This window comes from Amblyomma maculatum, chromosome 9, assembly GCF_055883805.1.
Source record: "Amblyomma maculatum isolate TAMU_Amacu chromosome 9, ASM5588380v1, whole genome shotgun sequence".
NCBI classification, from domain to species: domain Eukaryota; kingdom Metazoa; phylum Arthropoda; class Arachnida; order Ixodida; family Ixodidae; genus Amblyomma; species Amblyomma maculatum.
Genome location: NC_139352.1, coordinates 4,241,491 through 4,267,432, shown reverse-complemented (window position 1 = coordinate 4,267,432; position 25,942 = coordinate 4,241,491). Strand labels below are relative to the sequence as shown.

Genomic DNA, 25,942 nt, shown 5'->3' with positions numbered 1-25,942 from the left:
GATTCCTCCAAGTGTAGCTCGAAACCAACACTGCCTCACCTCAAATTACATTAGACTGCACCATACGTGCATTTTTTTTCCTAGCACTTTCTTTTCATATTATCTGATGGTATGGGCATTCACCACATGTACTATCCAGAACACGAAGGTCAGGCAGCAGCACTCGTAGGCAGGTTGCACCGAGGGATCTCTCATTGTGACATAGTTAAAAGAAAACATCACAAACCCCATGCCAGGCAGAAATAGTAGCAGGCAAGTTAACTGTAACTAACTCGGTCACAAGACATGTTCGGTTAGCTAGGGATGAATTCCAGCAATGTTATTCATGGTTGCATTCACTCACCTTGATGTTAGTGTTCACCAAGATGGAGTCTGGTGTCTCTAAGTCCACCAGGCCTCTGCGGGTTTCAGCAATTTGGGCGGCTGCAAGAGCAGGGCAATTTAGGTAAATATGTACCGGGCAAAGATCGACCACATATTGCTAAAAAGTCAAAAGAACTTCTCTTATCTAAACGATCCGAACTGAAGGTTAGTGGCACAAGCATGAAAAAAGATTTTTCTGCATCAACTTGCTACGCTCGTAAAAAGTTGATGGAATTCGGCCTTAGCTTAAACACAACCTTCAAACTACGGTACAAAAGGCTGTATGCAAATAATAATTGCTACATGTTCAATGCTTCCGGGAATTCTGTTTACCACACTTCCTTGCACAACCCCCAACTGTTTCACCAAATGCCGGTGCTGCTTCCTCGAGGGAGACCAGATCAGGCCGCATCTACCCTTCCACGAGCTAGGATCACGCGAGGGGTGGCGGCATACCGTCAGAACTATCTATTCTGTTCACCAACATTCGCAGTCTCGTTCCAAAAAGAGACAGTCTGAGCGCTTTAATTAATGACACAGATGCTGATATAATCTTATTAACTGAAACTTGGTTTTCTAATAAAATTACAAACAGTGAACTTTTTCAGTGCCAGAAACAATTCAATGTGTATCATTGTGACCGAAATGAGAGCAGGTGGTGGTGTCCTCATTGCCATGAATGAATGCATTGATTGTGCTTTTTTGAATATATCAACCAATTCTGAAATGGTGTGGTGCTGCTTAACCATTAGTTTTAGGAAGATCGTTTTTAGAATTTGTTACCGTCCGCCTGACTCAAACAGCTGTTTTTGCAAGGATCTTCACGACAGCCTAAACCAAGTACTGGTACAATTACCTGGTACACCAGTTTTCCTTCTGGGCGATTTCAACTTCCCTTCAATTCAATGGACTCATTCTTGTCCACTTGCAAAGCCGGCTTCCGCTGAAACTACTAGCTTTCTTAACACTTGCTTAGATTTCAATCCATCTCAACTAGTTCATCATCCTACACGTTTCTTCTACCACATCTTGCTCCAAAAGCCGGCTTCCGCTGAAACTACTAGCTTTCTTAACACTTGCTTAGATTTCAATCTATCTCAACTAGTTCATCATCCTACACATGTTTCTTCTACCACATCTTCTTTACTTGATTTGATACTAACGTCATCACCTGATATTACATCACCAGTAATCCACTTGCCTGGACTCGATGATCATGACGTGTTACATTTTTCTGTTTTCGTACCAGCCTCTAAAAGGTACAAGCACCTGAAACTTATCAGAGATTATAATAGAGCTGACTTTGCCGCTATCAATGCCAATCTTTCTTCTTTTCTCGACAGCATCTTATTAAACCCTAATGCATCAGTCCATGACCTATGGGCATCTTTTAAAGGTAAAGCGTTACACCTAATAAAAGCATACATTCCCTTAAGGAAAGTCTATCAATCATCTAACGCGCCATGGTACACAAGACACCTTAACCGTTTATCAAACACCAAAGATAGGCGTTTCCGAGCAGCAAAAAAATCGCCGACTGCTGACAAATGGTCCGCTTACGCCATTGCAGCAAAAGAATACACCAGAGCTTTGAAGGAAGCAAAATTTAATTTCCTTAACACCACCCTCCCATCGTTACTTAAAACAAACCCAAAGAGCTTTTGGGATGTCGTGAAAAGCCACGATAATCTATTACCCTCACTAACGAATCAGGTGATGTAATACCAAGCAGTCATTGTGCTTCTGTACTTAACCTTGCTTTCACCCATTCATTTAGCTCCGAATCCTCTAGCAGCTTTCCCCCATTCAGTTCCCCTAATTTATTTCCAATGGACCCGTTCGTATTTGATTAATCAGGTATACACTCATTATTAACAATCTAAAAAGATCTTCGTGCGGCATCGATGGCATTACGTCCAAACTCTTGCAGGGGACTGCAGAATATAGTTCCATTATCCTATACATAATTTTCACAAACTCCCTTAACTATAGCTCCTTACCGAAGGACTGGAAAACAGGCAAGGTGGTTCTTCTTCACAAGTCCGGTGAGAAACGTAACCCCTACAACTATAGATCTATTTCACTGACATCAGTTCCATGTAAAATCTTTGAACAAGTCATTTTCTTACATCTTGCTACAGCAGAATCTCGATGATACGATTACGGCTGGTACGAATATCGGGATGATACGAATTTTAAGAATGCTTTAAACGGACTACATTGTATAGAATACGTTAAGATTCGGGGTGATACGAAGAGTTCTGAACCCGTTGCGGTTGATACGAACGTGCAAACCAGTCGCGCATGCGAGCGGGCCGGCGCGGCTGGCTTCAAGAGGGTAACATAACCGACGCGACCGCCGCTAACTCCTTTCCACCCCCCGCCGCGAATGATACGAACGAACGTTGTACAAACGCACAAAGCCACCGAGCAGCTCAGCGCAAGAACTCACAGGGGGAGAGGGTACTCACCGCGGCCGCTGCCTCTCCTTTCGACCCCCCTCACCCCACTAGCCACCCTACCCCCCCCCTCCCTTTTTGTAGCAAACCGACGAGCACGTGCCCAGTCGTGTACGTCACTCATTCGCTGGCAGCTCATTGGTCTATCGAAAAGTTGTCTCGCCGGCTGTTCCCACAAGGCCTGTGACACTGGCTGCCGCTGCAGTTCTCCACTCGCCGCTTCTTTCTGTCGTTCGCTGTGACGTGAACTGTCCAAATGTTAGAAAGAGGCAAGCGTTCGCTGAGATGTCATCTTAAAGAATGTGCAGCACTTCGGTGCGAACGTGAAGCAGGCTAAAACAGCGACCCATGTCAAGCTGGAAGAGGTTCTGCTGACTTGGTTCCGCGAAGTGACAGCGGCCGGCATCAACGTGGACGGCAAGGTGCTACGTGAAAACGCCGACACCGTCGCGCTTTCGCTTGGAATTGAAAATTTCCAAGGCCTGGGGGATGGCTGCACCGGTTTAAGGAGCGGCACGGACTTGTCTATCGGGTCGTCTCAGGTGAAGGCAAGAAAGTGGACCAGTCAGCTGTAGATGAGTGGCTAAACACGCTGCCGGCGCTGATTTCGGAGTACACGCCACGCGACATATTTAATGCCGACGAGGCGGGCCTCTTTTTCAACCTTCAACCGGAAAGAAGTTTGTGCGTAAAAGGCCAGGCATGCCAGGGCGGCCAGAAAAGCAAGGCGAGAGTAACAGCACTCTTTTGCTGCAACTCTGATGGATCCGAAAAACTCCAGCTTACAGTCATCGGTAAGTCGGAGAAACCGAGGTGTTTCCGATCGGCGGAGCGTTTGCCTGTCTTTTACAAAGGTAACCGAAAGGCGTGGATGACTGGAAATTTTTTCCGCGAGTTCTTGACAAGCCTTGATTGGAAAATGGCGTCCAGGAACCGGAAAATTTTGCTTTTCGAGAACCAGTGCTCTGCCCACCCAAAGGAAATGACATTCAATAACGTGAAAGTCAGGTTCCTGCCGGCGAACACTACCAGCCATCTTCAGCCACTGGACGCTGGGATAATTAGAAATGTGAAACATCATTTCAAAGGACTTCTAGTGAAGCGTCTGCTGGCGAAAATTGACCGTAAAGAAGCAAACTTGCGGATCAGTCAGATGCTTTGCACTTTCTAGCCATGTCGTGGGATAGTGTAACTTCACACACAATATCGAACTGTTTTAGAAAGTGCGGATTTGCCACCAGACTTGATGCGGCTTCGGCAGGAGATTGTCAACAGCCAGATGAAGACCTCACAATTGATGGCTGAGACAATCTGGAAACTGAAGCTTCGGCTCGGGACTTCGTTACCGCGGACGACAACGTCGCGACCTGTGGGCTGAGGTCTATTGAAGACTTGGTCAATGAAGCGAATGATTGCGAAAATGAGCCTGACAGCGATGGTGATGCTGACGACGAGTGTGATCAGCCACCGTCAACGGCAGATACTCTTCACGCTTTGGACGTTCTGCGCCACACCATAAGTGCCGGCAGCGTGAGCGACGAAACCGCGGCATGGTTTTATGCCTTTCAGGAGGAGCTTGTTCGCGACATCAACAGCAAAAAAGTGCAGACAAGCATTACAGACTTTTTCGGCCGCAAATAGTTCGCCATAATAAAGTTTGGTTCATTTTCAATTCATTCCCATGTGGAAGTTGACTTGTTTTGGATCATACAAATTAGGGATGATACGAATATTTTGCGTGCTCCCTTGGAATTCGTATCATCGAGATTCTACTGTAACTTCTTGGAATCAAATAATTTTTTTCATAGCAGTCAGCATGGGTTCCGAAAGTCCTTTTGTTGCGAAACTCAATTATTAACATTCTGTAATGATCTTAATACATTTCTGGACACTGGCTTTATTACCGACTGTATATTTCTGGATTTTTCGAAAGCATTTGACAGAATTAACCTCCACCTACTCTTATTAAAACTCGGCGGACTAAACATTGATCCTTTGGTTTTAAACTGGATTCGAGAGTTGTACCAGTCGGTTCAGGGGTACCTCAAGGATCCGTTTTAACACCGTTGCTTTTCTTAATTTACATCAATGACCTTCCTAATGAAATCTCAAGTTCCATCTGTTTATTTGCTGACGACTGTGTCATATACCGCAAGATCAAAAGCAGTTAACGATACAATAACGCTCCAGCATGATCTGAATAACATTTTAAACTGGTGCGCGATTTAGCTAATGGAACTAAACACTTCAAAATGTAAAACAATGAGAATCTCTCGAAATCAGTCAACTTGCTCCACTTATGTACTTAATAATACTCCACTTGACCAAATTATTTCATGCAAATATCTTGGCGTGCATATTACTAACTATCTCACATGGAATCAACACATTGAATACATTACATCGAAAGCTAACCGCGTTCTTGGCTATCTCAAACGCAACTTTTCCCTAGCCCCAGCACCTCTAAAAAAACAACTCTACATCACAAATGTCACGCCTATCCTCGAATATGCATGTTTAATATGGGACCTAGGATATGTCACTCTAATAAAAATCCTTGAAAGCGTACAAAATCGTTCTGTCCGTTTTATTCTTAACAATTATAATCGTACTGCTAGCGTTACTAATATGAAGATTACACTTAACCTTCCCCTTCTTTCTTCCTGTAGAAAACTATCACGTCTTTCCCTTTTTCACAAAATCTACTATCATAACCAGATACTTAAGTCACGTTTCATTACACCAGCGTCTCATATCTCCCCACGTGTGGATCATCGTTTCAAAGTTCATGTACCATCGCAACGCACAGTCACATACTCATATTCATTTCTACCAAGGACCTGTCACCAGTGGAACAACCTGCCTGCGTCTTTAGTTGCTATCACCGACACCGGTCATTTTCGCAAAGCACTAACAAATATTTCAGAAAGTAAGTTTATTCCTATATGAAAATGTTTTTTTTTGGTTAGGTTTTGTTCTTTACTTCCTTTTCTTTCGCGTACTGTAAGCTATTTGTTTTTATTTATTTATTTTGTTCAGCTGCCGTATTACTCATTTGTCTCTATTTTGCCAATGCAATTATGTTTTTCACCTTGTTTGTATTTCATATATATAATGATGTGTAAAAGCCCCTACCCTCTACAGTGCAGTCCACTTATAACAATACCAGATATAGCGATATATCGCTTATAACGATCAAATTCTTGAGATTTATCATTTTTTCCATTGCCCCCACGTAAAAATAAACCAGATATAACGATCGATTATCGGCGGTACATGGGATACAACGATAGCTTTATCGCCGCCCGATATGTGTTTACCACGAAAATTTGAATGAATATTCAATAAAAGATAAAATATTAAGAAGACAATGCCGTGAAAACTCGTCATATGCAGTGAAAACAGAAGAAAATGAGCACTATCATCATCGCAATCGCAGCCATCCAAAGGGTGCTGCTGTGGCCGTATCGTCATCGCCATCACCGATTCTGCATCTGTGGAAGATGGCGGCGACCACATTGACGGACGGCGCGATAGCTCACGGAGACGAAACGGCAGATTAATCGGAATTTTTGGCAGGATTTCAAGGTTGGAAGCCTCATGAAAAAATACAGACATTCGCACTCTATGATTTTAACAATCAATCAAGGCTGGGGATGTCCTTCAGTTCATCCAGCCGCTAATCGGTTTCATGCAAGCAAAAAGGACTGCCGCCAGCGTACACGCTACTGGAAGCGATGCTCACAGCGATTGTCAAGCTTCAGCTGCTGCTCAAGCGAGCGCAAATTTCCGACTTCTTTAAGTATGCGTAAGTTATTTCATGGCATTGATGTATACTGTAATAAAGTGTTTAGTGCTCAGTACGATGATTAGCGTTGTTCAACCCGATTTACTCATTGCTAGTAGTAGGCAAGCCTACATGCATTGGGAAATATATGGGTGAGCTTTTCTTTTTTTCTTTTTTTTTCCCGCCGGTCCAGATATAACGATAATCGGTTATAACGATCGGATTTTCAGGTTTTTTTCAATATCGTTATAAGTGGACTGCACTGTATAACGCTTCTTGTAAGCCCTGAGGGTACAAATAAATAAATAAATGGAAGCTTGAAAGGACTATAATTTCTGGCACGCGTTTCCTTTAGAATGGCGCACTTGCATTTTGAGCTCCCTAGGTGCTGCTATAGACAAGCGTCATGTTTGTAAACAGAGGTGGCGCTGCAATCGGCAGCGACATGGGGTGCAGGCAAACACAAAGCATGCCTGCACTGCGCCAAACGACGATGCCTTCGAAACCAGTTCGCACGTGCGAATATTCTGAAGCGCAAGCTTCGCTTGTGCATAGAAATAGTCTGGAGATTAGTTCAGCACGTTAGCCGATTACTGCTGGAATTACCTGGCGAAGAGCACTGCATTCTCCGTGGCCTCAAAAGCACACGGCTATAGCGGGTGACTGTAGCGACTGATTAAGTTAAATGAAAACGAGAAAGCGCAATGTATAAGAATAACTAATAGTCAACACTGTTCAGCTTCCGGTACTATTGCCAACGCATGCAAGGACGAAGGCGATATGAATGACTAGAAGTGTGCTTTTCATATGACAACTCTTTTGAAGGGCTTTCTGCTGCTTCAAGCACCTTCACTCTAACGAACAATATTTCCGGCAACTTTAGTGAACTAGAAATCATATTTCTAGCTCACTGTACCGGCAACTTAAGTCATAGAATTTCACTCAATACAAACTCAATCTTTTAGTTCTTTGTAACATTTGCCTAGTGCGCTGCCAACTTGTTTTACCCCGCTTGATAAAAAAGACGTTTGAGGTCCATTTCATCGTACAGACGTAGCCAAGGTCATTCACAGGTTGACATATATATGAAGGCCCGTAAGAATGCTCTCATTTTATTCTCTTTTCTCTATAGGAGAGGTTCATGAGCGCAAATGCAACATTCTCCACGATCGCTTGCAACGAAATTTGCACGATCTGCTGAGCTTTCTTAATATACAAAATTTTTTATTCAAATGCACGTCATCTTATTCTGCTTACTTTGTACCCCTAACAGCCGATTCCACTTTAGGACATTAAACTCCATGTACTGTATATACTTACATGCTTAAATATTGTTACAGGACGGCATGCCGATGGAGAAAGGAGACGGAACATGACCAATGACGATGGTAGATGATGCTTAATGAAAAATGGCCGACCTAGAGCGAGCGCGCCAGTGCCTGCTTTTTCTTCATTGCCCGTACTCAGGGCCACCAAACGGTGGACGAAGAGGTCGAAGTCCATCACATTTATGACATGACGATGATGTATGGATCGGCGAAGACAGAAGAGAAAGAAGGTAACGGCTTGCTGCCATTATGACCGATGAAGCCTGGCCCAGGAAGTTTTTGCTGCAATGGTCGTTGTGATTTGATGGCTGGTTCCCAGGTGCGCATCAAACGGCACAGGCGGGGGTGATTTCTTCACATATAATGTTGTACTGGGTCAGTGGGTTTGTCACCTGGTTGGCGTATCAGGTCGGCCGGGTCCTTTGGTCAGGCCTGTCGTGCGCTGTGTTTTTTTATGTTTTCTCGAGTGTTTGTGGTGTCTTGGGTTGGTGGGGTCTTAACGTCGGGCTACTTGTCATTCTTCGTGTCTTGTGGTGAGGGCGGGGGACTGGGCAGGGGGTGGAGAACGGCGATGTCAGGTTTGGCTGGCTAGGGAACCGCCAGGCGATGCGTCGTCACAGGAACCCGCTGCCGACGACGCAAGAACACATAGGGCACCGAAGCTCCGGGCCCCTGGTGATGATGATGTACCCCGTGCCTCCAGACGGAACATGACCGATGGCGATGGTAGATGACGTTGAATGAAAGATGGCTGACCTAGCGCGAGCAGCCTGCCCACGCCAGTCCGCTTCTTCTTCCATCGCCCGTAATAATATCCTGCTCGATCAAAGCTAGGATGTACGTGGCTATTCAATTTGTTAGTCAGGATCTTAATGACCTTCTAAAAGGAAATTTAATGATCTGCGAAATAACCCTGCGGGACTTTGCTCGGATCCTAACAAAGTTTACTCGCTTTCTAGGACCGGTAATGAAGAATCACTTGTTGAAACTCACGAAAGTGACAAAAGAGAGAAAAGCTAGTTCACAAGCCACCAGGTGGCACTGGAACCTTAGAGCGATGTTACATTTTCGTTTCAGTCAAAATTTTGATCTTGTTCATGTCCTTTTTTTCTAATGTTTTTGCAATGTTAAATGTAAAGATTAGTCTAATGCTTTTTTAAACACTTAAACAACACAAATCGAACATGTATGCAATATAAATGTAATGTTCATGGAAATATATAGAGCAACCTTGCACGACCATGTAGGCCCACCACTTGTGATGGCACACAACTTGCACACTTTGCAAAGATTGGCAGGTGTCATCTCAAAGTTTTTGTTGCAAAGAAGTGTTACTGGAAAAAACATTATTACTGCAAGAAAAAGGGCAAAAATGCTGGGACTTATTGTCCGAAATATACGAGGTCTGTTAGAAAAGTGGGACTCCCAACACTTCTCCCAGCGCTGCTGCCATTGTTAGAAGCATTATGAGAAGGCCTCCTTCAGAAAAAAGATTAGCTCATCTGTCGTTGCAGCCATAATGTCCTCTCTGGTCTTAAATCGCACTCCTTTCAATGGCCTCTTGATTTTGGGAAATAGCCAGAAGTCGCATGAGGCCATATCAGGAGAGTGAGGAGCCTGTTGTACAGGAGTCTGGCTTTTCACCAAAAAAGTCTGAATCAAGTGCGAGGAATGTGCAGGAGCATTGTCATGATGGATGCGCCAATTCCTGTTGACCACAACTCCGGTCTCTTGCTCTGGACAGCATCACGTAGGCGACAAAGGATATCCCTGTACAGTGAAACCTCGTTAATACCTACCCACTTACCAAGTAGTTGCGGTTAAAACGCAGTTGTGAAGATTCCCCGGCTGAGCCGCTATTGAAACCCGTGTTTGGTTGACCACTTAAGCCGTAGTGGCTCGTGAAGTGCCTACCTGTTAATACGCACTTTTCGTTGCAGTTCGGTTGACGTCGTGCTGCGATGTAAAACGTTTTCACCTTTCCAAAAAGTGTTATGAACGTGCGGACTGCCGGTTATACAACTATAGTGTACTAGAAAGTAATTTAGAGAAAGTATGCGGTTATTTTGACCATTTTCCTACGAACGCTGTTCGCCACGGTGATGTCCATGTCAATAGGCAGCCCGGGAATTGTTGGCCGTTTTGATATCGTTGGCAGCCCTATTGCAGTAACCATAACAGTCACCCCAATCATTCCCCAACCCGCCCATGTGACTTCGCGCTACGCGTGCAGGCGTGCAGTTGGGAAGTAGCGGACGTAGCCTATCTTCCTTTCTTTGCTTTGTGGATGTGGTGTGCAACCGATGATTGCATTGTTTGTATTGAGCTGTGGTGCTTTGCGAAGCGGTTGTTGGCGAGTGTGTGTGTAACGGGCGGCACTATGCCCCTCCCCAAAGCGATGAGGATATCGAGAATGAGGACAGCGGCAATGTCAGAAAGAGCCGATTCAGGCCCAACTGTGACAAAAGCCGCTCAGGCATTAACTGTTATGTGAGCGTTCGCTAAGAAGATGGGCCATGGAGAAGCTTGCTCGTGGTCTCGCTGATTTTGAGACGGCTGTTGTCGCCGCGCAACCGCCAAGGCGGCAACTAAAAATGACCGACGTCTGGTCGGCAGGACGGGCATGCGTGTATTCACGAGAAATTTACAGTGGCTGGTTTTTCTTCACTTTTGGAGGGTGAGTAATGGCAAATTTGTTGTAATCGGTTAAGGTGTACTACCGGATAGTACGTACTCTTCACTTTTGGAGGGTGAGTAATGGCAAATTTGTTGTAATCGGTTAAGGTGTACTACCTGATAGTACGTACTTTTATATCGGCAACAAGGATAGCTTCGTCGACAGTTGCTTGGACGTCTTTCGCAGTACACGAAGACCGGTGACTACTACATGGAGATAGATGGCACCCGCTTTACCATGGTTTCATGCTGTTCTGGAGAAATTATTTTAATGGACAATGCCTTCATACCCCTCGTGGTTGGAAGAAACAGTGCCTACGACTGCTTCTCGCAAGGAAGTAGTGCAGGATTGGCTGACATCGAAAGGGGTTATTTGACAACAGAAAATGCTGAAAAAGGAGCTCCTGAAACTTGCGGCCTCTGTAAAGCTGCAATATATGAAGTATTGTGTTCACAGCGCAGCCAAAAGGGTAGGGTGCATTGTGCTGCGGCTTCCACCCTACCACTGCGAGTTCAATCCAATCGAGCTCATATGGGCTCAGATAAAGCATGGTGTGGCAGCCAGGAATGCCACATTTAAGCTGACAGATGTAGAGGTTCTCCTTAGAGAAGAAGCCTGCAAGGTAACAGCAGAACACTGGGCAAATGCTGTCAGGCATGTCATCGATATTGAAAAAAAGTTTACGAAAGACAGAAGCGGCAGTGCACATGTCCAGCCCATCATCATCCATCTCACTGAAGATGACTCCGAAAGTGATGTGTGTTGAGTACCGCCCCTTGAAGACTTGTAGAGCTAGCACCTACTCACCAATGTCCTACAAGTATTGGAACTCCATTGTCCCACTGCCGACTTTGCTACTGTTCAAAAAACATTGCTGTAATTTGTTGTGATTAATTCAGTGGTGTGTGCTGTCTAGCCAGTTTGGCAAGAATGCCTTCAGATATAGCAGTGACCACGGAAAAGGCTGCTTCAGTGTTTCATTCCTGATCCCATTTGCTGCAATCAACTCAGTGGTGCGTGTGTCATATACATGGCTCGGTGCCAACTGCCATTCAGTCACAGCAGTCAGCACTACAAAAACTGCTTCAGTCTTCCCTTCTTTATCTAATCTGCTGGGATTAACTCCGTGGCATATGTGTGTTGGTGCTCACTGTCATTCAGATATAGCAGTGGGTATGAGAAAAGCTGTTTGAGTGTTTCATTCCTGACCTTACTTGCTGTGATTAAAAGTGCATACCGTGTAGCTTGCTCAGCTAAGATTGCCTTCTGATGTAACAGCGAGCATGAGAAAAGCTACCCCAGTGTTTCATTCCCGATTTCATTTGCTGTGATCATTACGGGGTAAAATGGGCAAATTTAATGTCATGAGTTTAGTTCCCTTCAAGAAGTGCCACAATGATTGCGTGGCGCAATATAGAGAAGAAAAGTGTCATCCAGATTGAGTCATTTTCTGGAAATACACTGTATACATGAAAGCAAGAACTGATGGGCGAGTTGCCTTTGCATGATAGACGTGAAACAGCGCAAAAGCTGCTGCACCCGTCCATCCATGACACATTTCTTTTGGCAATGGCATATGACAAACTCTGGGCCAACATATTGGATACAGGGTTAATGTTTTCTGAACCCATAAGATGCACACATATTCCCCACTCTGACCTGCCCAAAAAGAAGCAATTGGAGGGATGAACGATGCAAATATCACAATAAACAGCAGCGGTCTCCCGATGGCATGTCTGAAGTCAAGAGTTTGACGGAAGCCTGTCTGGTCAGGATGGGACATGACGAAAAATAAACGACACCGACCAAAAGAAGAAAGATGGAATGACGTTTCAGCTCCCACACGGGAGCCTTGTTCACAATGAGGCGAAACGGGGAACCGTTGCCTTAAATACGGCGCATCACAGAACCCAGACATCTTGCGTATACAGGGGGCAGATTACCATGATTACGGTTTAGCGTATTTGCTGTAGTCTGAATGATCAGCGACTCAAGATAAAGCCGTGATGCTCTGTTCCTTTCTTTCGCTGTCACACGTGCCTGTGCCCAGTCAATATTGTGCTTGGCAGATACCGAATGTTCGGCCAGCGCATTCGAAGCCACCCGCTGTTTCCTCACGTCGTTTTGATGACCGCGCAATCTTATTTCAAAATCCCCTGACTCGCCAATGTACACAGCTGCACAGTCGGCACATGGGATTGCGTATACGACGCCTGGGAACTTTTCCTTTCTGAGTGGGTCCTTCACTTGCACCAATTCTCCCCTGAGCTTGTGGGCTGGCACATGTGCAGTCTACACGTCGTAGCGATGCAGTATGCGTGCCAGTGTTCCACTAACGCCTGGGACATATGGAATCGATGCCCGCTTTCGGGTGCCTGGGGTCCGATGCAGCGCAAGGCGTGCAAGCTGTCGTTCCACTGTGTCAATAAAATGTCCAGGGTAGCCGCAAGCAGACAAATCATGGCGTATGCGCAAGGTGTCAGCACACCTATCTTCTCTTTTTGTGCATATTCTTTCGTTTCGACGGAGGAGCGAGGCAACCACGGAACGCTTTTGGGAAACAGGGTGAACAGAAGTGAAATGAAGGTAGTGGCCGGTGTGCGTTTTTTTCTTTTTTTCCTTTTCTCGTGTGTGCCGCGATGTCACACATTTGGAGCGATGCCACTGGCTGGAGGGAGGTCTTTTGAGGGTTGTTTGCCGCTTTTTTCTTTACTTGTATCTGACTATAGTTATGATTCAAGCATTGTTCAGAAGACCATATTCAAACAATTTTCTTTTGTAACATTAAAATGATGTTTGTAATGAGACAAAACATTATTTGACATTATAATAACATTCAAAAGTCAGTATTAGTAAAACGTTTCTTTCGAATGTACTACTAATATTATTTTTATGTCACAAAATGTTAGGAAATATTCAAGCAACTTGAATAACATTATTCTAATGTTCGGTGCTGCCTGGGTCCGCATCTGTTTCGGCAATATCATGCTGGAGTGACCGCTCAAAGTAACAGCAGTTACCTTTGCAGCAGCTTTTGTGTTCTGGCTTTTTGTACGAGCATATGCATAGACAGTACTGTAGATGAATGGAAATCACAGCTCGGCTTCCTATGACTTGATAGTATATACAGCAAAACGTGCATGAGCTGCAGGCGTTTGCTATTGCGCTATTCGTCGTGCAGCCGGAAAGCAATCACGACAATTAAAACTAACTGATTGAGTTTCAGTGCAGAAGCACAAAGCAAGTTAGCCGTGAAGGCAATCCGTCACCGAAGGGTCTACTCGTCGTGCTCAACGCCGCTGCCCTTCGCTCATAATTATCCGACCCCAAGAAACATGTTAAAGCAAGTGCCATTTTCTTTTTTGTGCCTTGTTGCAGAGCCAACCACACCATAGCTTGCAGGAATATGAGGAATTATGCCCAAAAACACAGCAAGCGCTGCACATCCAATGCAGACGGCCCAGGCTTTGCCTACACCGCGAAAGTGACTGCTGTCACCTGCGCCACTGCATCTCCACTGATGTTACGGGCTGGCGCTTGTCCATACTGTTCACTGGACTGTTGTGTGCACCCCGCACAAGTCAGCCCGTGACGTCAAGCATCGTGGAAACTGCTGCAAAACCGGTTTCCGACTGTCCAGAGAGGCGGAATTTCAACAATTGCCTAGTCCAATGCAAAGGTTTATACAGTGATCCCTTTGTCATATTTTTGCCTATGGCCAAAAAATAATTTACAATTGAATTTTTCCTTAATGCACCGAACAATGTCCGTGATGTGTAACTTGTAATTGAGCCATGCAAGGCGTTAACAAAAATATAGAAAGAACACCAACATAATTGCTAGGTTTCTTTTATGTCAATCCAGAACTTGAAGACTGGCTTAACTGTTGCAGTGAATTAAAGACGTGTCAATGACTATATTGCAGTTATTCCTGTGTACCACGTGACCTAAACACCAACTAGACATCACAGCCATCATTCTGTTGATAAACCAAAATCAAAAAAGCATCAAGGAAGAAAATCAATTACAAATTATTATACAGCAGCCATAGGTGAATACCATGCAGTAATGAATACGCTCACCGCCTAATTAAAAGAAGAAAACACATAACTAAAGCTAGGTTTCTAAGGTCACACTCCCTTTGTCTTTGCCAACGACAAAAAGCAGAGCCCTAGCAGGATCCACCTCCAGAAGCTACAGATTAAATTATTCATGACAACAGACCTACTGAACCCATTAAGTATGTCACTATTGTTGAAAACAAGATTTCTTTATCTCCAAAATGCGAATTTTCGTTTTTGATATCACAACTATCTTTTGATATTGAGACAGGGTTCGTACAGGTGGCAAAGAAAAAAATTCAAGGATATTCAAGGAATTTCAAGGCCCCATAGGAGGATTTTAAAGGCCCCCTTCGAGGGCTTAATTTTTTTTTCCATGTCAAAGATCTTCAAACAGTGCTCTCAAAACGTCTGAAATATTTATTCCACAAAGAAAAAAAACCTCACTACGCAGATTTGCTTCTATAGCACAGAAAAAAATTAAATATAGCTTCATAAAATATCACAGTGAAAGCTTGGTCATATCCCGCAGAAAAGTAAAAAATTAGTTTTATAAAATTGTTGATTATTTCCTATACCCTCACAAAATATTGTCCACTGCTTCAACTGCACAAAACAAAAAAATCCTTAGGAAGCAGCTCCTCAGGCCTACTTCAGGGGAGCTCCAGCAGCTTTTGTTGAATTTGGAGCTTGATGGCGTGTAGCTCCTCACTCTTGTCTTTGGCCGTCTTTCTGAGACTATTGGACTTTACAATGTGTGTCACATTGTTTTCTGCCTCTGCTTTATAAGCATAGGCATTTGCAGATGCCATGAGATCATCAATTGTCAATTCCAGCTTCTTTTTCTTTCTTTTCATTGCATCAAGCTCTTCCTCAATGCAGTGCTTTTTTCTCTGCTTTGAAGCTTCAAGGTCCTGCTTTTTCTGGGCTTCCAAGTATGCTCCATACTTTTGCCTTGCAGCTGACACAGCGATCCTCAGTTCCTTGGTGATTGGAATGTTTAGAACACCACCTGCTTTCTCAACCGCATCGCACACGATCCGTTGTGAAACATATGAAAGGTCCTTCAGATTCTCAACGCACACCTGTCAGTTTACACTGAATCCACGCTCGACAGTTGCCTGGCCATGACTGAGGACAAGCAGAAGTTTCACAATGCTCCACAACTTTGAGTAGGTTGAACTGAACTTCAAGAGCGCTGAAATAGCTCCCCTGCTTGGGATGACGACCGGTACGAAAAGTGGGATGTCACAACTTTCAGAGTCCAAAGAATTTCAGCGTCAGTGACAAGCTCGTGCGCTTTGCAAGCATCGTTTAGGCTTAGCGACTGCGAGGAACACGCGCTAGTAGACTGCTCTACCGCGACCGGCGTCAGGTACCTTTTCAACGCGCTCCCTTGCGCTACCTTCATTGCACCAATATACTTGCCGCTTTTCATGTGACTTTTTAAAGCGGATTCACCCATGGCAGTCACATCCACAGTTTTACCGCAAAGCTTGCACTTAGCCCGATGCGGACTCGTATCAGGCGCAATCCACTGCTTGTATTCGTCATGGTGGAGCCACGTAGCCTGAAACTTGCTCTTTCCGGGCATTGCGTCACATATGAAAATATCACGTGCGCTGACAGGCAGAAGCCACGCTCATTCCAAAAATGCAAGCACTAGGGCAACGCCAGCGTAGACACGGCCGCACGGCTCGGTAAACCTATCTAAAAACGTTGGGCTCGGTGAGTGATGGCGATGCGATAGCGATGGGACGACGCAGCCGCGCGCCCACTGCAGTGTTGCCAGCCGCCTAACGAGAATGCGCTAAATAGGCTAAAAATCGATATGTTTCCTTCCCCGCAGTTCATTCAGAACTCAGTCAAGAATAAAAGTTTAGCAACAAAAACGTTTTCATGACGAAAAACACCAGTTCAAATTTAGTATTCAAGGAATTCAAGAATCTTCAAGGACCAGTCATAAATTCAAGGTTCTTAAGGGCCTTGAAAACAGACTTCCGTAATTCAATGGTATCCAAGGTTTTCAAGCACCTGTGCTTGAAATATTTTTCAGAAAGATTTTATGCTCCGCGTTCAAAATTATAGCTTTTTTTTTCCAACCACCTTTAGTGCAGCTCCACTGGTGAAACTCTATACACAACCTGTGCCTGCTCGGTTCTAAAACTTGGAGTAAGTTTAAACAAGCGATAGCACTGGGTACAAGACGCATATGAACAGGAGAGGCCTTCCCAATGACATTCACAGCAAAGTGAAGCCACTGTGTGTTGACTAGGGGTGTGCGAATACTCGAAATGTTGAATACTAATCGAATCTGTTATCGTATTCGTATTCGAAAAACTGATATTCAGAATTTCATGACATTCAAAATTTACCGAATGTACACTGAAATTTTTCGAATTCGCGACGGCAGTTGCCCCGCACTGCACATTTAACTGCAATGTCTGACCGCATAGGCGGTGCAGCAAAGCGGCCTTGAAACACGACAGGAGTGTTTTGTGAGGAGGGCCTTCCTGACAGTATGCACAAAGCGAAAAAAAAAAAAAAAAAAAAAAAAAACGTTGTTCTTACTTTGGTTTTATCTCAAGTGCAAACATCCATTGTACAGGTGTTAATCAGATAAAATTACTGTAATGTAAGTGGTTTCTCGTAGTTTTTTCAATGTACAGGTGTTAATCAGATAAAATTATTGTGATGCAAATGGTTTCTGGCAGTTTTTTCAGTGTACAGGTGTTCATCAGATAAAATTACTGTGGAGAAAATGGTTTCTGGCAGTTTTTTCATTGTAGACGTGTTCATCAGATAAAATTACTGTGATGCAAATGGTTTCTGGCAGTTTTTTCAATGTACAGGTGTTCATCAGATAAAATTACTGTGATGAAAACGGTTTCTGGCAGTTTTTTCAATGTACAGGTGTTTATCAGATAAATTTACTGTGATGCAAATGGTTTCTGGTAGCTATTTTCAGTGTACAGGTGTTCTTTCTGGCGGCTTTTTCAGTGTACAAGTGTTCATCAGATAAAATTACTGTGATGCAAAATGGTTTCTGGCAGTTTTTTCGTGTAGACGTGTTCACCAGATAAAATTACTGTGATGCAAATAGTTTCTGAAAGTTTTTTCAGAGTACAGGTATTCATCAGATAAAATTACTGTGAGGCAAAATGGTTTTTGGCAGGTTTTTCAGTGTACAAGACAAAATTACTGTGATGCAAATGGTTTCTGGCACTTTTTTCAGCATACAAGTGTTCATCAGAAAAAAATTACTGTGATTCAAATGGTTTCTGGCAGTTTTTCAGTGTACAGAAGTTCATATAAAATGACTGTTATTACTGAGATAAAGAAAGGCAGAAAGTGAATGAGATCTGATCAGGCGATACTCACTCATACTCAGCTTCCGAGACGATCGCTTGTGCGGCTGTACACAGGATGAAGACAGAAGGGGAAAAAAAAAAGGAAACAGATCATACTGCAATACACATACATGTAGTAGACAGCGATGAAAATGTACGCAAGGACAGGATAAACCTGGGAATGTGGGCAGGTTACAAGGTACACTTTTGCAGTAAGAGTGAAAAAGTGTGATAAAATGCGTCGCTTTTTGAGTACAACTTTCACAGAACAGGACACCCTGGACTCTCAAGCTAGAATGGGCTGCCTAGGTCTTCCTTCAAGCCTTGCCTTCCCTTTTTCTTTTTTTTTGTCACGTGTCTGGTGCAGTTTCTTTGCAGCACTGCTTCACAGAGAGAGAGAGGAAAGCACTACCAGCATGCAGGACTCCAGTTTATGTCCTTGTCACATAGGCATTTCAAAGTTCCTCAAACCGCTTGTCTTTCGACTCAAGGCTTCTGAGTCCATAGCCATTGAGTCAGCAGAAGCAGAAGTCTATAGAGATATTGAAGGCCTTCGAACAGTAGCAGCCTGCACTTTTGGACGAGGGGTGCTGGTAGCATTGCGGTAGGAAATGAAATCAGAGCAGTATGAACACTAAAGAATTATGAAGCTTCAGAATATGGAACACATTTTCCAGAAAAAAGAAAGGCCTGTACTAGGTTGGAAGTGCTGCAACAGCAAGTGCTAAATCACTGCTACCAGCGACACAAAACCAGCCAACACCAGCTTCCTGAAAAGTGTCTCCAAAACAACGAAGTTCATTTCAAGACTGAATACTATTAAAAACAACTGTTATTAGGGAACAAATAACTTTTACTTCTAATATTTTTGAGGACTAAATTCTAGGCCCAGTGCCTGTATGCCTGCAAAATTATCGAAGGCGAGGTGACAGTGCCATAAGGCCGCTGTGCAGGATTTTCGATCGATTTTCCGTGAAAAAATGTGTGAGCATTATGCGAGTAAATATGGTAATCCTAGCATAAGCTTTTGGCATAATGAGCTCAATATGCTACCGCATAAAAGGAAGAAAAAAAAAATCAAATTTTTTTGTGCGCCTGGCACTAAGGCTGTCGGCAGATGAAGCAGTCAAATTCTAGAGTGGAATCTGTGCCAACGCAGGGACTTATGCCTCAGTGCTAAGTATCTGCTGCACTGCCTGCTTCTAGCCCTGCTAAAGGTGAAAAAGCAGGTGCAAAAAAACAACGAAAAGTAAAGACCAAAGAGCTCCTCACCTTGACGCCCAGGCCGGGCAGGGAGGCCAATATTTCCCGGGTTGTCTGGGGTCGGTCGCTGGACGTCTGCTGGGCCACACACTTGGCCGCAACACGGGCCGAGCTACGGTGCGCTGAAGTAAAAAAAATTAAAAAAAAAAAGACTTCCTTAACGGTTTAACCTCTTGTGGTTGATATAGAAAATGTTTGCAAACACTTCCAGGAATCTTTATATACAATTGTTGGCTTCTGATCTACTGCACCACAAGTGGCTGCCCCAAATAAATCCCTCTGAACGGATATCAAAACTGAGTAACTCATCAAAATAACACAAAATGGCCAACAGGGCCCTTTAAGAAACATTACCGCACCAGACATTTCTATTTATGAATTTCTAGCCAGAATGGCCTTCTTTCAGCCATACTGCCATCTGATCTCTGAACAAATACAGTCGCACCCAGATATATCGAACCCGGATATTTCGAATTTTGGTTATATCGAACTCTCGGAATATCCCCTTGAAAATCCCATGTAAAAGTATAGGAAAGCTGTGTCGTATATCGAACTCAATTTCACCGGTTGTTCGATATATCGAACTCCACACCACGCATTGGACGGTGCACCTCCCCCAAAGACGATTGCATCACCTCGGCCGTTTGCCGCGCGACGTTTTCAAGCCACGCGTGGAAGGAATGAGAGGACACAGCTCGGCGACGGCTGGTCTAGGGCAGCGCCGCGCCCTTCCCCCAAAGGCACGCGCATCTGCGGTGATCGCTGCCGCGCTTCCCCGCCGAGGTGGTGCAGTGGTAAGACGCCCGACTACTGTGCCATAGTACCCGGGTTCGAACCCGACCTCGGCGACTGCGTTTTGATGGAGGCAAAACGAAGAGGCGACCGTGTGCTGTGCGATGTCAGCACACGTTAAAGATCCCCAGGTGGTTGAAATTACTCCGTAGCCCTCCACTACGGCTCCTCTTTCTCTCCACATTCACTCCCACCTTCCTCCCTTCCCTTACGGCACGGCTGAGGTGTCCACAAAAAACAAGTGAGACAGTTACCGCACCTTTCCCTTACTATAAATCAATCAATCGCTGCCGCGCTAGCGCACATGACGTTATCAAGTCGTGTGTGAAGGAACGAGAGGGAACCAATGCAGCCGTGGCGTTCGGGAGAGGGGAAAAACGCGATAGAGCGAAGCGCAAGGGTGTGCCCACTCTTCTGCTGAGCTTTATCTCTCCCCTTCCTCTCTCTTTCCCGGTCTCGTTTGCAGCAGCACGCACTATGCATGCGCAGACAAGCCAGCTCAGCCCGTGGCAGATGCTTCTCCAGTGTGTGTTGTGAACGCTCTGCGCGCCGCGGCTGGCGTGCGATGAGTGTCTCGTGTAGTTGTGCTGAATGCGCGTAAGCTACGGCGGCCACGGACGCTAAAAAACGCCAATCGTGTTTTGTTTTTTTTTTTTTTGTTTTTGTTTTTTTTTGCCGAGAGTCGTTTATTCTTGCCGTCGGGCTGAACGTATGCTATGGCGGCTGCGGAGGTTAAGAAGCGGCAATTTTTTTTTTTCCTTTGCGAGAGTTGTTCTTGACAGGCTGAACGTGCGGCGCAGCGTAAGCTATGGCGGCTGCGAACGTTAAAAAGCAACAGTTTTTTTTTTTTTTTTTGCGAGTCGTTTATACTTGCATCTATGAATCAACGAAATCATGCGGTCGACTGCGGTCATGCCACCGGCTTTTAGCATTGTTCGCTCCAAACGGCATTTGCAGCTGTCACGCTTGGAAATGATTTTGTAGCAGTGGACTACGCCCGCCCCACCCCAAGCGCGGTACAATAAATCGAATCATGGCTTGTGCAATCAAGCCATCACGCGGGCACCCTGCCAATTAAGTTCGCTTCCCTGCCACCACAGGATCTACGAAAAGTGTAGTTAAAAGATAGACACGTCATGGTGTTATCGCTGCGCAGCATCTGGCACGCTGCCAATAAATGAGCTGTGGATGCGACGGTCGAAATGGAGGAACGCGGCGCCGAACGCTTTTTTGTTGTTGTTTTTTTTTTTTCAAATTCTCGGGGGCAAAAATGGGGAGTGGGTTCATTATGCGAGTGCGTTGACTACGCGACAAATACCGTATCATTTTTCACGATCGCAAGTGGCTTCTCAAGCCGATTTCTGTATATCGAATTATCGATATATCGAACTATTTCACGATCCCCTTTGAGTTCGATATATCCGGGTTTGACTGTATTGGTTTTGGAAGAGCATTACTCGCTGCAAACCGTAAACAGAGCAACAAAAAAACACAACCAGCAGAACTCGGCAGAAGCCAGAAATGATGGTCTGCTTGGGATGAGCCATCTCGCTCGTCCAAGTTGCTAGGGTGTTAAGGAATGAGTGAGTGCATGTTTCAAATCTAGACCAACGCTTTAAGGGTGCTGTTGCAAGTGTCTCCAGTATAACTTTTATTACTTGGTGGTCAATAATGTGCCTCAAAACCTGACTACGTTGAAGTGTACCCACCATACCCTCTTACAAATGGAGCCACCCTCCAGCGGCTATACAGTGCAAAATGAAGGACAAAAATCCTTGGTGACATCACCCGCTATGCCAGGCTAGTTCTGCACGGTAAGCCACTGATAAAAGCCAGGATAACAACTGCTGCCACCTTGAGTTTAATCCCTCACCGTTAAACTCGACCAAGCCGCACCAACGTGCCTGTGTGGCCTAGAGGAGGAGGAGGAAAAACTTTATTTAAATAAAAAAAAAATGTAAACACTCCCAAGAAAACCTCTTAGTCCAGGAGCCCTCTGGCTGTTCCTTCTAGCTTAACCCGCTCGACCAGCCGCAACTGATCTGCAGGTTGCGTGGCTAGAAGGGCAGCCTCCCAGGAGGAGGGGGTGTGGTGTTTGACGGGAGGAACGCGGATGGGATGTGGGCATTCCCATAAGTAATGGTAGAGGGTGGGTGGGGTGGCGTTGCATGTGGTGCAGTATGATTGAAAGTCCGTGGGGTGAAAAATGTGGGCAAATTGAGATGATGGGAACGAATGTGTCTGGAGTTGTCGGCAGTATGTGCTGTCGTTATGAGAAAGCGTGTGATGTGGTGGCGGGTACGTGGCACGGCAATGACGATAGTAGTGGCCTAGAAATAACATTGCCTGACTAGGGATCCAAGGATCACGGAGGGATCAAGTTCAATCTTGAAAAAAAAAAGAGACTCGAATTGGCAACGTCTACCAACTTGGACACGTCAAGCAACACTGTAACGTCACACAAACTGTAGCCCAATCAATATCAGTCACATCAGCTGCCAGCTACCCCCTGCCAAAGACACACTCTTCATTTTTCACTCACACTGCTGAAAATGCCAGATTTTCTTGAAAATCAAAGAGGGCTGTCAATGCTATGGCATTAAAATTCAGAGGGGGTCTTTGCCCACTCCCTTGCAAACAACTCTCCTGTTGCCGTCCGTTTGTGGACAACACTGTGGCACTCCTGTTTGTATGAAATCTTTGCTCCACTCTGCCCATAGCGTCTGAGAGGGGCGAGTGATGGAGCCCCTCTTTTGCTGAAGTTCGTGGGACGGGGCTCACCCTGCACAGCATGTGGTAACGTGCGACGCTCCGTTGGCTCATCCGTGTAGCAAACGGGGCGCCTCTGTTGCCGGATGGAGTGGCGCAGCGGCTGCAAAGGAAGGGGGGGATTTTGCACACTACAGCAAGAGGGGCCAGCAGAGTGTTTCTTCACCTTCATTGAACATGCCCTCACCAAGAGACAGCCAACTCAGAGGAGACTGCAGCAAAATGTGACAGTGCAAAACACCACTAGGTATACTTATCTGCAACCCATATTGCATCCCCCCCCCCCCCCCCCTGTTATAGTGATGCTCAGATGCACGCATCGTACATATGGGAAACAAGTCCAAGGTGCAAAAAAACAAAACAAGAAACGGTCGGCTAAAGAGGTTGGCTACAGATAACCACACCGCTGGTGGACTGCCCAAACGTCTAGAGTGGCAAAGTTTCTCAAACGCCAGTACAGTAAAATCTCATTGCTTCGAAACTTTAAATAACTTGAACTAGGAGCGCAGTCTCGGTTGATGCCCATGTAAGCCTATGACGTCGGACCTTCGCTAATTCAGGCATAGGCAGGCTCACACAGGTTAATTCAGACAGAGGGGAATGTCAAGGGATGGCAACTAAAGCCAGCATCATCCAAACTGACCTCCCTGAAGGATGGTATGCAAAACACACAGCCAGGACTCATACAGGCACCAGAGAAAAAATTCATACTTGGACCTTCAAAGCCCTCCTAGAGGACTTTTCAAGGACATACTACGAAGCTGTATTTCATACCTTTGAGAAAAAACAAGGTATTTTCAACAAAACATAAGGGTTAATTTTATTAATTACTAGGGTGTGTTTTCACCAAACGTGACTGCAAAAAGTGGAAGCAAAATGTAACATGTGATATGAGGTTATCAGACGGTGGAAATAGTAGTCATGTCTGAATGTGTATAACATGTGGCGCATAAACGGTATGTCATGTCATTATCATGAGTCATTGTAGTTTAAGTGATGAGTAATAGTGATGATATAGGAATCATGGTTAAGGTTCTATGCTGAGTCGTAAAAAGTCATGAGTCATAGTCATGACTTGTGGGTCACAACATTTGCAGTCATGCGTCATGGGCAGCAAAATGTGCAGTCATGGGCCACAAATGTCACATTAATATGAGAGTTCACCATGACAAGGTCATATGACAGTCAAGTTGCATGAGGATGTTACATGGTTATGAGAACGCCACGTGACAGGAGCAAACTACTGTAATTCTCCTTGAGATCATACGTCACAACTACAGAGATGCACAGGCCGCTAGAGGCTGCTATTTGCTGCAGCCACGACGGCCACGACGTCATGGACAAACTTCCAGTAGCTGCGAAAGTCGTCTGTTCGAGTGCTGCATGCGTGAACCCTGATTAGCGCTTCAGTTTACGTCGTTAACCGATATTGTGGTGGCGTGTCTAGACTGAAACTGCACATTGGCGCTTGAGTGCGAACTGTGCACGAGCTAGCGTGATTCAACATAACACCGATCGTACACTTCTGTTACAGATCATGTTCCAGGAGCAACACATAAAATAGGCAGCGTCAACCTTCGGGTACTGACCGACGGCGCAGCAAGTGTCCCGTCTCGTCTTTGCAACATTGATGGTTTGTGCGATGTGTTGTTATTTAGTTGAACATGCATCAAAAAAAGTTCTGCCCTCAGCTGCATGTACACAAATTTGCACCAGCTACGTGCAGCACCGGACGACAAGAGGTTAACGCAGAGGTGCCATCCGCAAGCGCTGCGCGGACGATGTACGCCACTCCGGCCGTGCACTGCTCCCAGGTCGTCGCTAGGCCTTGCTTGTATGGCATCAAAGCCACGGCAGACAGCGTTTTGGATTCGGCCAGCGCAATAGCAGATAGCTTATGCATGACACTGCCTTATTGTCAACAACATTTTTATAAAACATATAAAGAGATGATTAAGTTTAGCGATGCCTCAGCACCGGAGCTAGCTTACAAGCTGACAGTGTGAGCCAACCCGCATCGGCATCAGCTCATATGCCACTGCATGTGTGTAGAAACTTGCTTGTTGCAGCTCAATGCAGCTTAAACTTCTATGTCGATGATCACATCACTGCGAAAACAGCTGGTCAGCTCTGTCCATCGGCACCGTGTCACATAGTTTTGACGACCCTATCACACCGCATCGACATGAACTCTTCGGAAACACTTCTCTTTCGTCCGGCATTTTGTGTCGCAAACAGTTGGCGAACTCCTTGCTACACCAGAAAAGCATTTTGGCAAAGCTCCTCTGCTGCTTCTCTAGCGTATGTAGACATCGAGAGTGAGATCACTGCTGGTACGAACATGCGCGATGACAGCGACGATAGCGACGACGACACCGACGAGCCTCCCCGAGCACCTGCTCTTGGTGAAGTTATCGGATCGCTGAACGTTATCCGCAGTTTTGCTGAGTGCCGCGGTGGAAGTTCAGAGATGTTTCGTCTATTTGACCAACTCGAGAGCATGACCTTAGGAGCCGCAAACTACCGGACGCGGCAAACCAGCATCTCTGATTACTTTCAGCAGTAATTCAAAATATGCCGAATAAAGGTAACACGTTCCTGCAACGAATTTTTTTGCCTAAGTCTTATTTCTTGGTGTGTTCGATTAATTCGAAAACCCGCTTAAGGGGGGACACGGGTCGGACCAAAAAATCGCGAAAAAATCACTTTTAGAAAATGTGATTTGCGAAATCAGTAGCTCTTTATCTACCTATCTGCTAAGTTTTTCATCTCTAGGGTCGGTATTTTAGTCACAATGCCAATTTATATCATCGATGTCGCCCAAAATTGAGCCGAAAACGACCCCCGAAACAACCATTTTCCGCGAGGCGTAGCTCCCATTTTGTGCGCGGCACCGTAGCCATCTTGGTCTCATTCGAAAGAGCCGCCTTTCGTCTTCAAATTGCCGCCTCTGCTGTTTACATTCGCCCATTGGTCGCATAAAAAATAGCAAAAAAGAAAACGTGGCATTTGCAATCCCATTGGCTTTCGGGGTGCACGTGACGATAAGGCGTCCCCGCATTGGTGGAGCTGGCTGACGGCGTCTGCTCGGCG

The 25,942-nt window shown here is 45.2% G+C and overlaps 1 protein-coding gene across 5 annotated transcripts in view; it reads right to left on the bottom strand.

The window, feature by feature from the left end:
• Nucleotides 1-25,942, bottom strand: part of Asx (transcriptional regulator additional sex combs) — a 73,385-nt gene that overhangs the window by 31,523 nt on the left and 15,920 nt on the right. For all 5 annotated transcript variants that reach the window (XM_084577955.1, XM_084577953.1, XM_084577956.1 and 2 more), the window contains 4 exons: nt 22,862-22,952; nt 19,298-19,410; nt 18,057-18,090; nt 344-423 (listed from right to left, as the gene is read on the bottom strand). In XM_084577955.1, the coding sequence (XP_084434081.1) occupies nt 344-423; nt 18,057-18,090; nt 19,298-19,410; nt 22,862-22,952 (318 nt within the window). The remainder of the gene's footprint in view (nt 1-343; nt 424-18,056; nt 18,091-19,297; nt 19,411-22,861; nt 22,953-25,942) is intronic.